Here is a 16267-nt window from a genome sequence, read left to right as displayed (position 1 = left end):
TAGCATTTAACCATAAAGCTATAGAAAGCAATTTTCTAATTTGTAGTCTAAATGGAATGCATGGTGGCATGCTGCGGTGTAGAGGTTTTAGTGGAACTTACTTGCGTAACTCACTTTTGGCTTCACCAGCCTTGAGAACAATTCAAAATCATGGCAATAAAACCTTTACACCACCATGTACCCATAAACAGTCCTTGCAGTATGCAAATAGGGACTGGGTCAGAGTGCAATATGGTAAAATATCACTCAAAGGGGAAAAAACAGTTCCTTAGATTTTGGTCAGTACTACTACAGAAGGTCCTATTATTATCCAAGAGCAATTTTTTTCTCCAGCTCCTGAGCCTTCATGTAGCTGCTATTTGTTTTATTATCCCCTTGGATTTTTATGGGCTAAAATCTTTAAGAACATAAAAACTTCAGCACTTAAAAACTTTGGAACAGAAAACTTTATGCAGTGGGGTCCCTAAAGATTTCTCTGCTGAAGTCTTTATGCACTGAAGTCCATATGCTCAGGGAGACTTCAGCACAGAAATCTACAGGCATGTCTAGTCACTGAGAATGAGATGCTAGCAATTGTTATTCCTCTTCCCGTGTGCACCTAGAGCCCATTCAGTGCCCATTCAAGTTAGTGGAAAGACTTCCATTTATTTCACTGGACTTTGGGTTGGGTCCCTGGAGAACAGGATTGGGAAAGTCATTCTGTTTCCCGCCTTCATGCCTCTTGATGGGCTCTGCAGAGAGGTAGCAGGGAGAGGATGATGCTGATCTACCCCACTCGTGGCAATATCGTCACACCCCGCATAAGGATGGAGGTGGACATTACCTCTAGGTAGGCAGAAACATCTCCCTATGCACTATATAAGACTGTGGCTGAATTTTCACACATGCCTGACACAAGCGATTTGTAGTGACATCTCAATGATGGCATTGGTACTTCTTTGACCCCAGTAGGATTAGAAAAGTGGGTGAGGGGAAAGAACACCAAGGAATTCAGAGAAAAAGATGGAAGAATGTGAAATCTGGGACTTCTGTGAACACCATGATAAACATCTTCCCCACAGGTCACACTGGATTCCAGTCGCTTGGGACTAATGTTGTACTACCATGTACAATGCATTGGGATGAGGGAGGTGACAGCAGCATAGCATGTGCCCCAGAAAGACAGGTGGGCTCCCACTTCCTTTAAAAAGGAGACAGGTTTCAGAGTGGTAGCCGTGTTAGTCTGTATCAGCAAAAAGAACGAGAAGTACTTGTGGCACCTTAGTGACTATTTATTTGGGCATAAGCTTTCGAGGGCTAAAACCCACTTCATCAGATGCCTGGACTCCAATGAGAAACTGAAGAAATGGAATTAATTTGCAAACTGGACACAATCAAATTAGGTTTGAATAAAGACTGGGAGTGGATGGGTCATTACACAAAATAAAAATTATTTCCCCATGCTAATTTCCCCCCCTAGTGTTACTCACACCTTCTTGTCAACTGTTCGAAATGGGCCATCCTGATTATCACTACAAAAGTTTTTTTCTCCTGCTGATAATAGCCCACCTTAATTGATTTGTCTCATTAGAGTTGGTATGGCAACCCCCATCTTTTCATGTTCTCTGTATATATATATCTTCCTACTGTATTTTCCACTCCATGCACCTGATGAAGTGGGTTTTAGCCCATGAAAGCTTATGCCCAAATAAATTTGTTAGTCTCTAAGGTGCCACAAGTACGCCTCTTTTTTTTTTAAAAGGAGAGAGGAAGGAGTGTGGGATCTCTTGGCCTTTGGTCCAGGCTTGCTATATTTATGTCTAAACATATATAAAATGGCCAGGGTATACCTAGAGTTAGAATATACTCACAATGAATTTGAATGCAATTTTTTTTCTTTATAAAAATGTGAAACATTTTCAAACATTCTCCTCCCTAGACCTCCCAGATTTGGGGCAAGTCAAGCTAACATAGCTTCCATTCTCTCTCATTCAGGGCTTGATGTAGTGCTCATTGAAGTCAATGGAAAGACTCCCACTCAGTGGGCATTGAATCAGGCCTGTGTTGAGCATTGCAAAGAATCAAAAGTACCCTCTTCGGCAGTGCATTGAAACATAGGAATTGCTATACTGGATCAGACCAGTTCCTCCAATCTGGTATCATGCCTCCAACAGTGGCCAGTACCAATGTTCCCCCTAATTTTTGACAGGCTCTGTGCACAAAAAATTTCTTCTGTGCAAATTTTTGTGCTTCTGTGCAAATTGTTGTGCGCGCAGTGTTTCGCCATGTGCGCGGGGTTTCGGATCTGTGTGCACACGCACACGTGCACAGCTTAGAGGGAACCTTGGCCAGTGCCAATTGCTTCAGAGAAGGTACAAGAAACTCTTTAATAGGAAGTTATGAAAAAACTCACCCACAGGAATATTTTCCTCCTATAATCCGTGGTTGACATGCCCTGAAGAATGAGAGTTTATATCTTTTCCAAAACCCTTGTTTTGGAACTGTGTGAAATCATAGAGTCTGTAGAGTAATTATTAGGCAGCAGAGTATTTAAATTTTCAACCTCAGATATTGAATCACTGATTCATTTTCATCTGAAATAAAAATACCCATAGGGGTATGGAATGGCTGCCGTATGAGGAGAGATTAGTAAGACTGGGACTGTTCAGGTTGGAAAAGAGACAACTAAGGGGGGATATGATAGAAGTCTATAAAATCATGACTGATGTGGAGAAAGTAAATAAGGAAGTGTTATTTACTCCTTCTCATTACACAAAAACTAGGGGTCACCAAATGAAATTAATAGGCAGCAGTTTAAAACAAACAGAAGGAAGTATTTTTTCACACTACACACAGTCAGCCTGTGGAACTCCTTGCCAGAGGAAGTTGTGAAGGCCAAGACGATAACAGGGTTCAAAAAAGAACTAGATAAATTCATGGAGGATAGGTCCATCAATGGCTGCTAGCCAAGATGGGCAAGGATGGTGCCCCTAGACTCTGTTTGCCAGAAGCTGGGAATGCGTGACAGGGGATGGATCACTTGAGGATTACCTGTTCTGTTCATTCCCTCTGAAGCACCTGGCATTGGCTACTGTCAGTAGACAGGATACTGGGCTAGATGGACCTTTGATCTGACCCAGTATGGCCATTCTTATGTTCAACATTTCCATGGTTTATCAAAGGAATGTTTAAGATTACATTACTATCATGACAATTAAACACAAATTAAACTAAAAACATTCCCAAACAAATAGTTCTGTCTAGACAGAGCCAAGGGTTTAAATACATAGTCCTTTAACAGAAGGAACACCACATATCCTGTTTATCTCTGACCACCCAGCTTCTGTGGAAATATATCAGAGACACCCTATATCATGTCTACGAATATGCAGTTTCATAGACCTTGTAATGAAATCTAAATTTTAGCCAAAACAATCTTACATTGTCTCTTTAATAACAGAATTGGTGCCCCCACATATTGTGGGGAATAATGAAGTTGGCCCAAAGAGCTTTTAACCAACATTGCTAAATGTCTACCTTTTCTTTATAAACGAAGAGATTGCTTTGATAATGAGCAGTAGTAGAATTCCAGTAGCTGAAAAGGAGAATTTAATGTGATTTTGTCCCTGCACAACCAGGTTTACTTCTAGCATCCACTAAAAAAGCCTACAGTTGTGGACCTTTGTTGCTGCCAATACCTAGGGAAGGTGACTGATATTTGAATGCTCTGCCCATTGTTAGGTTTCTCCAGTGATATAGGAAAGGAATTATAAACTGCAGAACTTTTAAAGAGCTTGGTCTCAGAAAGAGAGGACAGTCTCACACCGCATGGGCAGAACAAAAGTCTCAGCATCATTCAGCACTTGTACAATCACGCCCAGAGGCTAAAATCTACACAAAGGAGTCTGAAGCCACCAACTGACTCCTCAATGTGTTCATCAACTCTTAGATTTTAAGGTCAGAAGTGACCATCATGATCATCTAGTCTGACCTCCTGCACATTGCAGGGAACAGAACCTCACCCACCCACTCCTACAATAGACCCATAACCTCTGGGTGAGTTATCCTCAAATCATGATTTAAAGACTTCAAGTTACAGAGAATCCACAACTTACACTAGTTTAAACCTGCAAGCAACCTGTGCCCTATGCTGCAGAGAATTAAAAAAAGCCCCAGGGTCTCTGCCGATCTGACCTGAGGGGAAATTCCTTCCTGATCCCAAATTGGACCATAACCATTTCTGCAAGACCCAACAGCCAGACACCAGGGAAATAATTCTCTGTAGTAACTGAGAGCCCTCCCCATCTAGTGTCCCGTTAGCAGATATTGGAGATATTTGCTGCTAGCAGTCGCAGATGAGCTACTTGCCATTGTAGGCAGTCTCATCATACTATTCCCTCCATAAATTTATCAAGCTCCGTCTTGAAGCCAATTAGGTTTTTAACCCTCACGTCTCCCCTTGGAAGGCTGTTCCAGAACTTCACTCCTCTGTTGGTTAGAAACCTTTGTCTAATTTCAAGCCTAAACTTGTTGATGGCTCGTCTATATTCATTTGTTCTTGTGTCAACATTGGTGCTTAACTTAAATAACTCCTCTCCCGCCCTGGTATTTATCCCTCTGATTTATTTACAGAGAGCAATCATATCACCCTTCACCCTTTGTTTGGTTCGGCTACCCAAGCCAAGCTCTTTGAGTCTCCACCCATAAGGTAGGTTTTCCATTCCTCTGATCATCCTAGTATCCCTTCTATGCACCTGTTCCAGTTTGAATTTATCTTTCTTAAACATGGGACACAGTATTCCAGATGAGGTCTTACAAGTGCCTTGTATAATGGCACTTACACTTCCCTAGCTCGACTGGAAATACCTCGCCTGAAGCATCCTAGGATCACATTACTGTTTTTCATGACCACATCACATTGGCGGATGATAGTCATCTTGTAATCAACCAATACATCCAGGTCTTTTTCCTCCACTGTCACTTCCAACTGATCCGTCCCTAGCTTGTAACAAAAATTCTTGTTGTTAGTCCCTAAGTGCATGACCTTGCACTGTTCAATTTCATCCCATTTCTATTACTCCAATTTCAAGGTCATCCAGATCTTCTTATATGATATTCCGGTCCTCCTTTGTAGTGGCAATACCTCCCAACTTTGTGTCAGCTGCAAATTTTATTAATGCACACACACTTTTTGTGGCAAGGTCATTAATAAAAATGTTAAAGAAGATTGGTCCTGAGACTAATCCCTGAGGAACTACACTAGTAATCTCCCTCCAGCATGATAGTTCATCTTTCAGGATGACCAGTATGACCTGGTCTCCTCCTAACCTAACCAGTTCCTTATCCACCTTTCAGTTTTCATCTTAGTCCCCTTATTCTCAAATTTAACTAATAATTTCCCATGTGGAACTCTAGCAAATTCCTTACTGAAATCCAGTTAGATTATATTTGCATTTCCTTTGTCTAAAGAATCAGCTATTTTGTCAAAGAAAGAGATTAGGCTGGTCTGGCATGATCTATCTTTTTTAAACAATGTTGTATTTTATCCCAATTACTGTTTACCTCTATGTCCTTAACTACATTCTCTTCAAAATTTGTTCAGTTGTACAACTGAGATTAAACTAACAGCCCGGTGGTTTCCCAAATCACTTTTCCCCCCTTTTCTTAAAAATAGGTACTACATTGGCAATCCTCCAGTCATAGTTCAACTCCTGAGTTTACAGGTTTATTAAACATCCTTGCTATTGGACTTGCAATTTCATGTGCCAGTTCCTTTAATATTCTTGAATGGAGATTATCTAGGCCCTCTGATTTAGTCCCATTAAACTGTTTGAGTTTGACGTCCACCTCAGATGTGGTAATTTCTACTTCCATATACTCATTTCCATTAGCCAAACTCCGAATTACCCTTATTTTAAAAACTGAGGCAAAGTATTTGTTTAGGTGTTGGGCCATGCCTAAATTATCTTTGATCTACACCTCATCCTCAGTGTTTAGCAGTCCCCCTTCTTTCCTTGTTTTCTTTTTATTTATATGGTGATAGAATAATTGACTATTGGTTTTAATTTCTCTTGCAAGGTCCAATTCTGTTTGGCTTTTGGCAGTTCTCATTTTTCCCCTACACTTTCTGATCTCCAAGAGGTAGCTTTCCTTGCTGATCCATACCATCTTCCGTTTCTTGTAGGCTTTCTACTTTCTCATAATCACATGTCTGAGATGCTTGCTGATCCAGCTTGGCCTGAAACCCTTACTGATGAAATTTTCCCCTTACTTGAGATGCAGGCTTCAGATAGTTTCTGCAATTTTGGTTTAAAGTAATTCCAAGTTTCTTCCATATTCAGACCCTGGAGTTCTTCAGTCCAGTCCATTTCCCTGACTAATTCCCTTAATTTTTTAAAGTTTGCCCCTTTGAAATCAAGGATTCTAGTTGCAGATCTATTTTTGTTTATCCTTCAATTTAGTTTAAACTGAATTAGCTATGATCATTCAAACCAAGGTTGTCCCCTTACAACCAGTTCTTCTCTGAGCTCCTCAGCAGTACGAAATCTAAAATGGCATCACCTCTTGTAGATTTGGAGAGTATTTAGTGAAGAAATCTGTCAGCTATTGCATCCAGGAAAATCTGGACCCTAGTATTATTTGTAGCACTTGTCCTCCAGTCTCAAAACACAGGGGAATGAGAAGCGACACTGAGTAGAAATACCCCTTGAAGGGGACATGGAACGCTTATTTCTGGAACTTTCCAGTGGCCTTAGCAGGAAAAATAGAAGCTGACACGAAAGCAATGCAAAAAGCTAAAGCTAACTGAAGGAGACGTCAGTCCTCCTTCCCAGCACACAGTTCCATGCCCTTTGGGAACCAGTCCCAAACATGAGAAGCTTAATCAGTCAGCAACAGACTGAGACAGACATGGTCTGCCTACAAACAGGATGACGTTACTGGGTTTCAGAGATGCATCAACTAACATGACTGGGCCAGTGCAATGGCAAACCACATTTTATGTAAGTGAAGGGCTGCTGATCTAGTGGCAGGGCAACTTGACTATATGTAGAATTCAGGCATGTTTTTGAAAACTGCTGACTGTTTACTCCCTTCTAAGAGACTTCATCTAAAGCTCTGTGTGGTATCCCCCTAGACTAAGAGTAGATGTCCAAGTGGAAACTCATGTGGCAGTTAATACTTCTAGGAGTTGCACAGGTATTCCTTCATCTCCTTTCAGAGAGGAGGTGGTATGCAGTGATGGGGGGAAACGGATAATGGATGCATAACTCCTGAAGAAGACCTGTAGCCTAGGAGGTAGGTGAGGCTGGGTTTTCCCTAATGTTTCCTTGGCATGCTCCTGAATGGGTCTAGATTACCCCATGAATCTTCAAGCTCTCTACCCTCTGTGGTCTAGTAAACCCGTCCCCTAAGCAGTGTATGAGTTCAGAATTCCACTCCTGGCATTTTCATATTATTTTTGTTCCCTCCTGCATTTTTCAAAATGGTATGGACCTTTTGTTAGCCAATCAGATTGCTCTCTTTTTACACCTCATTTTGACAACATGATTTATGGGTCTTCATTAATGGTTAAAACTTTTATTGGGTTTTGTATTGTGCTTTATATTGGGATTTCAATAGCTACTGACTATGACCAAGATATGTATTGTCTATTACTTTAAACTGAAATATTCGTTAAATAAATCCATCCCTTCTGAAATTAGAGATAATTAAACCATTTGTTTTAATAAGAGCGACATTCAAAGTGTTAACTTCTCAATGTATGAAAAAATCGGTATGATTCAACCGGCAATGACCCTGCCATTAATTATCTGATATTAAAAAAATATTACTAAGTAGAAATCATGTGGAAGGGAGGAAAATTAATAAAGGGAAACGACTGTGTGGAAAAAATAATTTAAAAATAACCTGGCTAGATACATGCATTAGGCTGCCTCGATGAAGATACTAATAACAACTACAGCAACAAAAAGCCTTTAAAATAGTATCAGATATGATATTAACTCGCTGCTATTTTATAGGGCAGTGAAAAATTCAAGAACAAGTGATTGGTGCAATCTCATAAGCAAAGGGACAAAATATTACAGAAACTCCAACTGTGATTAGGATTCTGATGGCAATGGGGTTGTACAAACACTTCCTCATTGAGGAAGGACAGTCAAGTGGTTAGTGCAGTAGCCTAGGCTGAGGGAGACCTAGTTTCAGTTCCTGCTTTGCCATAACTACCCTGTGTGATCTTGCACAAGGCACTTGGTCTCTCTCTGACTCAGTTTCCCCATCTGCAAAATGGGAATATTAGAAATTCCTTACCTCATACATGTATTGGGAAGAAAAATATATTAACGGTTGGGAGGTGCTCAAATACTGTTATGATGGAAGCACCTACTAATAGGAGAGTTCCTGCCCTAAAAAGCTTATAATCCAAATAAGTATGACAAAGAAGAAATAACTTTAATTGGCTTTAGATCAGATCTTAAGTGACTTGCTCAAGATGATACAGGAAGTCAATGCAGAGTGAAGAATTGCAGCCAGATCTCCTAAGTTACAGTCCAGTGTCTTAAGAAGAAGACTATCCTTCTTTTGTGTTGTGATACAGCCTGGCCAGAGGGCAGCAGGAGAGTGTTAGAAGGAAGCCTTATTCCCTGTAGAGGGAAGAAAGTTTGCTATAGATTAATTAAAGCACTTGAAGCCAATTAGAGCACCTGAAGCCTGATAACCACCCCCTGCTTCAGTCAGACAAGGGAAGGAGTTGAAGCCCAGTGGATTGGTGTTGGAGCAGAGAGCAGTTTGGAGGAGTTCATAGAATCATAGAATATCAGAGTTGGAAGGGACCTCAGAAGGTCATCTAGTCCAACCCCCTGCTCAAAGCAGGGCCAATCCCCAATTTTGGCCCCAGATCCCTAAATGGCCCCCTTAAGGATTGAACTCACAACGCTGGGTTTAGCAGGCCAATGCTCAAACCACTGAGCTAGTTGAAGCAGAGTGGATTGATGTTGAAGTAGAGAGCAGTTTGGAGGAGTTGAAGTAGAGTGGATTGGTGTTGGAGCAGAGAGCAGTTTGGAGGGAAGCAGAGGAGAGTTTGGAGAAGTGCTGCGGTGGGCTAAGAAGGCCAAGACCCTAGATAAAGGGACACCTGGTTTGTGCAGAGGGAGGGCAGGAAGCCCCACAAGCTGAAGGGCAGGACAGGGAAGTAGCCCAGGGGAAGGAACCACTTGTTCAAGCGGTTTACCGCTATCCCTAGGGCCTCCGGGCTGGGACCCGGAGTAGAGGGTGGGCCCGGAAATGCAAGATGATTTCACTCCAAACTTCAACTGGAAAATTAAAAGCACAAAGGGATTAATCCTTTAAAATATCCATGTCTCATATATACAATTTGGATAGGCCTACAGATTTTATTGGCAAGAGTGATGAGAGAAGATGAAAAGAAACACATTACCCTTTCCCACTGTGAGAAAAGTTAAAAAATACTTCTTAGGGCAAAAATACATTCTACTAGGGTATATGTAACTTGGAGATTTGCCTCTAACTACATTGTTTCAAAAATATGGGCCCTATCCTGAAGTACTTACACTTACAAAATACCAGCTGAAGCCAATGGACTTTCTATGAACATGGATTGCCAGACAGGGCACTTCTGAAGTGAAATATGACAACAAGCTTAGCCACAAAATATATGGTGCCCTGAAGAATTGACGAGATACATTTTCTCACTAAGATGACACCCCAGCGATCCAAAGCAACTAAACTATCAATTCACGTGAAACATTCCATTAGAAGGATTACAAAACATTTTCCCTGTTGCCAAGCTGAAAACCTGACATGCCATGAAGTGCTAATTACGGGACACATCTATAGAACCAGTATATAATGCTGCTGGTAGCCCCCATAACCAAATGAAGATTGCTGATGGTATTTTGGTTATAGTCTGAGTTTTCTTGCTATTAACCTTGCTCTCTTGGGTCATGATCCTGAAGTTGACCTCTATGGGAATTGAAGGTACTGATCACTACTCAGACCATGTAGGATTGGGGTCTAGTTGCTTCATCACACTGTAAATGAATTATTTTGTGTTTATGCACCATAGATTTTTGACATGGGAAGGGCTGAGGTCTCAATGAACATTGCATAAACAGAGCAAAACAAATTCCATTTAAATATTTAAAGAATTTGCTTCTACCACTAGTGTCCCCCTTCTTTTCTGTAAATGTTTGAGCAATACCCTTGAACTGACATAAATGCTTGTAGAAAGCCAAGTCCAAAAGGCCCAGGCACAAACAGCCACAGATCCTGAAGGTTCTCTAGCTGGTGTTGTAACAGACAGATCCTCATGGATCAGCACAGAGAGGGACCTGTAACACATACTCACCAGGGGGTTACACTTGCCCAATAATCCAGGAACAGAAAAAAATACCTTGTGACTTATATGACCAATCGCAACTAAGACAGACATTGCTAATTTTACATATTTGTTATCCCCCCGTGGGGTAAAACTTTTGAAAAGATATTCTATGACCAGAACAAAAGGCTTAATTTGAAATGGATATTATTATTCAGTGAATTATTAGCTCAGTGCTATGCAGCATTATACATAGGAATTGTTTTGACAAAATGTGTTTTCATCCAAAAAACCCAATTTGTTAAAACCAAAATTGGTCACGGGAAAGTTGCAGTATTGATCAAGTTCCAATTTCAAATTTTTTTCGGAAAAAAGTGTTGAAATTGTCAAAACATCCCATTTCAAGATTTTTGAAACAAAAAATTCATTTTGTCAGTTTGAAATGACTTTTCAGTTAGTAAAAATGTGGAAAAAGGTTGAAATAAAAATGAAACAGAAATTATGTGAATAAAATATGTCGACTGACCCAATTCAATTTGTTTTCTTCAGAGTTTCAGTTTGAGAGAACTTGAGATTTTGATTTTTCATCCTTATTTGGGATGGGAAAACCATTCCCCACTGAGCTCTAATTATACTTCCATCTCATAATGGACTAGACAGAAAAGATTATTATTCAGAACTAATATTGTATGTCATATTACACATCATTTCACAGAAGTATAGTGAATGAAAGACCTGCCTTAGAGTGAGAGATTTAAGGAGCTCAATCTATTTAGTTTATGAAGAGAAACTTAAGAGGGGCCTTGATCACAGTTTATAAGTTCGTAACTAGGGAGAAGATATCTGTCAGTAAAGGGCTCTTTTCTCTAGTAGAGACAACGGCATAGTAATATCCAATGGCTGAAAGTTAAAACTAGCCAAAGTCAAGGTGGAAATAAGGTGTGCATTTTTAACACAGAGTAATTAACCAATAGATTATCTTTCCAAAGGACGAGGTGAATTCTCCATCACTGAAATGTCTAAATCAGGATGGGATGTCTTTCTAAAAGATATTCTTTAGTTCAACCACAAATGATTGGGATTGATACAGGAATTACTGGGTTTATATATATATCTAAAGGCAAACAAACACAAGAGAAGACATAGGCCATCAGTGGAGAAGAAAAAAAGTCTAGGGGTTACTATGATGAGAAAGGGCTGTTTAAACAGGTATGTTTTAAGGAGGGATTTGAAGGAGGAAGAGGGTTTTTGGCAGATGTTGCCAGGGATAGGGGCAACCAAAAACTAGAGAGAGGGATGAAGGGAGAAATAAGATGAAAGGATCAATGTGATCCTAAGGAACAGAGGAAGGAAAAAAGGGTGAGATATTGATGGAGGCAAGATGATAATAAAGAGCTTTGTCTATATGGATAAAGAGCCTCAGTTTTATACAGTAAGAGGAAGCTAGCCAGTGGAAAGATTCAAGAAGGGTGACACATTCGAAGCCATGGAAAAGGTAGAAGATGAGTCTTATTCCAAAGCAAAATCACTAAGTGAAGATACGAAGATAGCCAGTAGAATCCTGAAAACCTTGTGTCAGGCCATTGGATCAAAAGTAAAGTGTGATAGTTTTCCCCCCGCATAAAAATCAATCTTTACCAAAGTAAAGAGCCTTAATGATCTCCACCAAGATATCCATCCTGGGTATGTCCTCTTCTCTACTTTCCCTCAAAATCGTGAGACTGCCTTGCAGAATTCCGGAGGAGGAGAATGGTTAACAAGAAAAGGAGCGTGCATCAATAGCTGTTGCTTTGGTTACAAAGGCACATAAGCATGTACAGTCGTGACAAGTTATTTTCAGTTTAATCAGAGATAAAGAGAGAACATTAACATAAAGATCAGTACTTGTTAATGCTCCCCGGTCACCCTCTGGTGATAGGTCTCAATGGTGTCATGCCCCACAAAATACTGGGTAATCATTGCTATGGGCACTGTTAACACTGAAGTGACCCTTAATGCTGAATGCACAGAATTCAGCAACTCAGAAAGGTAAGGTTGTTGTTCATGCATCTTCAACATACAGTGCTTTCTTAGGCCCCAATATTTCTACTGATTTCAGTGGGCACAATATTGGGCCCTAGCTGCCTGTATGTGAACACTCTTAGATGTTATTGAGTCCTTATCCCATGCTAAAAACACAAAATTGAAAGCCAGTGACTTTGTCCAGTGAAGCAACGTCTGCCTCAGAGTGAAAATCAAGCACCTGGAGAGATCAAACAAATGGGAAGATCTTTGTTGACACTTCACAGCTTCTGCAAACAAAGGAGATGAGCAATTCCAGCTCCAAGGACAGGCAGAAAAGAAATAGGAACAGAGATGGCAAAGACTGCATGTTCCCACCAGTGAGGTCTTGGGGAGTTGGGACTTTACTGGATCTCCTGTTGCACATGCAGTAAGCATGTAGGGGGAAAATACCCTTCCCAGTGTCCAGCCCATGAATCAAGCCCACAGAATGGGAGTGGAGCTGGAACCTGGGCTGAGGTAGAGGTTAATACACAGGTCCTTTGGTCGATTCACATTTGAAAGTTCACAGGCACAGCAAATTCTAGCTCAGTAAACTAGACATGCTTTGCACTCACAACAGTTCTGAAAGACGATGGCTCCTAGGGTGAGATGTATTTGTGTGTATAAATAAGAAGTCAGAGGATGCAGCTAACAATTTAGGAAAGGGTAGGGTGACCAGATGTCCTGTTTTTAAAGGGACAGTCCAATTTTTTGGGACTTTTTCTTATATAGGCGCCTATTACCCTCCACCCCCTTTCTCAATTTTTCACAGTTGCTATCTGGTCACCCTAGGAAAGGGAAGATTCATCCTGCAGACCTCCAGGAGTGATGCTGGAACATAAAGGGCCTGATTCTGATCTTCATTCCACTGGGGTTAATTAGAAGTGTTTTTTCTTTTGGTCTTCATACAACAAAGAGTAACTATGATATGGTGTACACCAGTGTAAGTGGGATCAGAATCAGATCCTGATATTTTATCATAAGGTAAAGTTTATGCATAATGTATGAAACCATTGTAGATTGTATGGATTTGTATTAACCATTTAACCAGTGACAAAGTAGCTTGACATAAAACATCTTTCATCTCATCCTGGGAGTCAGGCCACGAAGCACTTGTTTGGACAATGGGACATGCAGATAGGGAGGTACAGCTGGGGCAAATATCAATCAGGGAGTGGAAAGAATTAGTTTTATAACTGATAGAGGGCTCACCTTTGCCTTTGGTCCTAAGTGCTGGAGAGTGGAGGGACAACCCATGAATTACACTCCGATGGTAGGGGATGAACTTCTTGTTGGGTCTCACTGCCAGAAGAATGGAATGGGCCCCATCTGCAAATTGGGAGGTGGGTCCCTCAAAAGCTGGAACCCCAGCTGCCACACAGTCTTTGAACCATGTTATGGTTGTGCTTAGGGCCAGCTTGGGCAATCAGGAGGGAAGGCACAAACAGGAAGGGGAGAAGTAGGGAACTAATGCCCAGAGAGTGGATGGGAAGAAGCAACTGAAAAATAAGTATCAGGGGGTAGCCGTGTTAGTCTGTATCCACAAAAACAACAAGGAGTCCCGTGGCACCTTAAAGAATAACAGATTTATTTGGGCATAAGCTTACTCCATTTGGTCATAAGTAGTCCATGCATCCGATGAAGTGCGTTCTAGGCCACCATGCATCCGATGAAGTGGGTTCTAGCCCACAAAAGCTTATGCCCAAATAAATTTGTTAGTCTTTAAGGTGCCACCGGACTTCTTGTTGTTTCTGAAAAATAAGGAGATCCTTCTATTAGCCCCTTAATCCAATCCTAAAAATAAAGAGACAGGAAGGAGGAGACACTCTCAAGCAGTTACTGGAGTGCGTAGAGTTTCAGGAGCACACACATGTATATGTGTGTATACACGTGGGTTTGTGGGTGTGTTTAAGACAGAGGTTAGAGATGTAACCAATACCAGTTGTTAGGATATAGACATTCAGACCTGTCTGTAAAGGCCTGTACTTTAAGAATTTAGGTGTATTCTTATCAATTGGCTAGTTAGAGGTATAAAAGAAAGAATCAAAATCACAGTCTGCCAGTGTAAGGTCCTTCTCTTACTGTGACAGTCTGAGGCCCTGTTCTTAGGCTAAGGCCTTTGACTAAGCGACAGAGGCAGCCATAAGCTGGGAAGCGACCGGTCACATCCTCACATTCCAAACTAGTCACATTGAAAGAAGGTGCTATTGGGCTGTTAGGAATACAATCCTGTCCTGATAGTGCCTATCACCTCCAGAGAAAGGGAAGTGCCTAGAAGATGTAAAAGGAAATTGAGGTTGATAGTTTTCTGTCTGGTAAGAACTCACTTATCAATAGACACAGCTGGGAAACTCTTATGTCTTTATAGATGTAGTTGTGAAATCCTCACTTCTGTATTGTTTTGTCATTATAGTTCCCACTTTGCTATTGTTTATTGTCATGGTCTCTGTCTGGTTCTGTGATTGTTTCTGTCTGCTGTATAATTAATTTTGCTGGGTGTAAACTAACTAAGGTGGTGGGATATAATTGGTTAGCTAATCATGTTACAATATGTTAGGATTGGTTAGTTAAATTTCAGTAGAATGATTGGCTAAGGTATAGCTAAGAATATTACTATATAAATTAGGGGCAAACAGGAAGTAAGTTGGGATTCGAAAATAAGGAAAAAGGAACTTGTATTTAAGCTTGCTGGAAGTTCACCCCAATAAACATCGAATTGTTTGCACCTTCGGACTTCGGGTATTGTTGCTCTCTGTTCATGCGAGAAGGACCAGGGAAGTGGGAGAGTGAAGGAATAAGCTCTCTAACACCAGTGACCTAGCAATAAGCCTCTAGGCCCCAATCCAGCAAATGCTTACTTGATTACTTCCAAGAACACCAGTACTCCCATTACAGTCCATGGGGCTACACATGTGCTTAAAGTTAAACATGTGCTTGAGTGCTTTGTTAGATCAGAGCCCTGATCCTACAAAACCTTACTCAAGACAGTAATAATTGCTCGAGCGATGAGGGTCGTCAAAGCTGATAGGACTACATGCAGTGATTAATCTTTGCAGAATTGGGGTCTTACTAGTTGTCTTTCTTATTGTACTCTGTTTCCCTGAGACCACTGGTTAGGTCATTTTTCCTTCCATTTCAAAGTGTAGGAAAAGTTATCAGAAAAACAGTCTCAGCCAAACTTTTTAAAAAAAGGGTCAATATCTGGAATTAAATTTTATAGCACTCCATAAAATTGAAGTGTGAGCCAAGGGTCAACAACAACCTTGAATTTTGCCCTTAAAATTAGACCCAGAAAATCTGCTTAATTATAAATACGTTAGCACTATACAGTGTCCTGCTGACTGATATGCCCCAGAGCTATCTTTGTCGGCAGTCTTTTAAGCACTAATCCTTCATTTTGGTTCTAATAGTGAGATGGGCTCCTCCTTGCTAGTTAGACCATCAATTTTTACCTGCCAATACAGTTTGATGAGCTTGCTTATATGCTGTTCACTGCCTCCTGACAGCCAGTACATGTAGTCAGCAGTCATGGCACTCCTAATGACAAGAGCAGAATAAAGACGTGAATATTGGGGAGGGGGCTGAGATAAAAGTACCAAGCCTTTAAAGCAGATAATATAAAATGAATATAATATGAAGTTTATATAAAAAGGGCACACAGTTATACAGAACTATCAGTCATTGTTCAACAGTAAAACATATTTTGGGAATACAGCAAATATTTTTATTAGGTAGCTAAACAATATGCAAGAAAACAACCTTACATTTTTTCCTTTTATGGTTTTTCTATTTATATTGTGCTCAGATATTTAATAGCTGCTCAAAAATATTTTATTCTGGCTGCTGCTTATTATGCTTTAAAGCATTTATGGACTAAAATACATTAAATACAGTCTAAATTTCTTCCAG

General features: G+C 40.5%; 1 protein-coding gene across 1 annotated transcript in view; it reads right to left on the bottom strand.

Moving 5' to 3' along the window:
* SPATA16 (spermatogenesis associated 16) overlaps positions 1-16267 on the bottom strand; it is a 111640-nt gene that overhangs the window by 43163 nt on the left and 52210 nt on the right. The window contains exon 4 of the mRNA XM_073358881.2: positions 15811-15895. Within this exon, the coding sequence (XP_073214982.1) occupies positions 15811-15895 (85 nt within the window). The remainder of the gene's footprint in view (positions 1-15810; positions 15896-16267) is intronic.

The sequence above is a fragment of the Lepidochelys kempii genome, chromosome 9 (genome assembly GCF_965140285.1).
Source record: "Lepidochelys kempii isolate rLepKem1 chromosome 9, rLepKem1.hap1, whole genome shotgun sequence".
In the NCBI taxonomy this organism is placed as follows: Eukaryota; Metazoa; Chordata; order Testudines; family Cheloniidae; genus Lepidochelys; species Lepidochelys kempii.
Note: the sequence above shows the minus strand (reverse complement) of the source record. Positions and strands in the feature narration are given on the sequence as shown.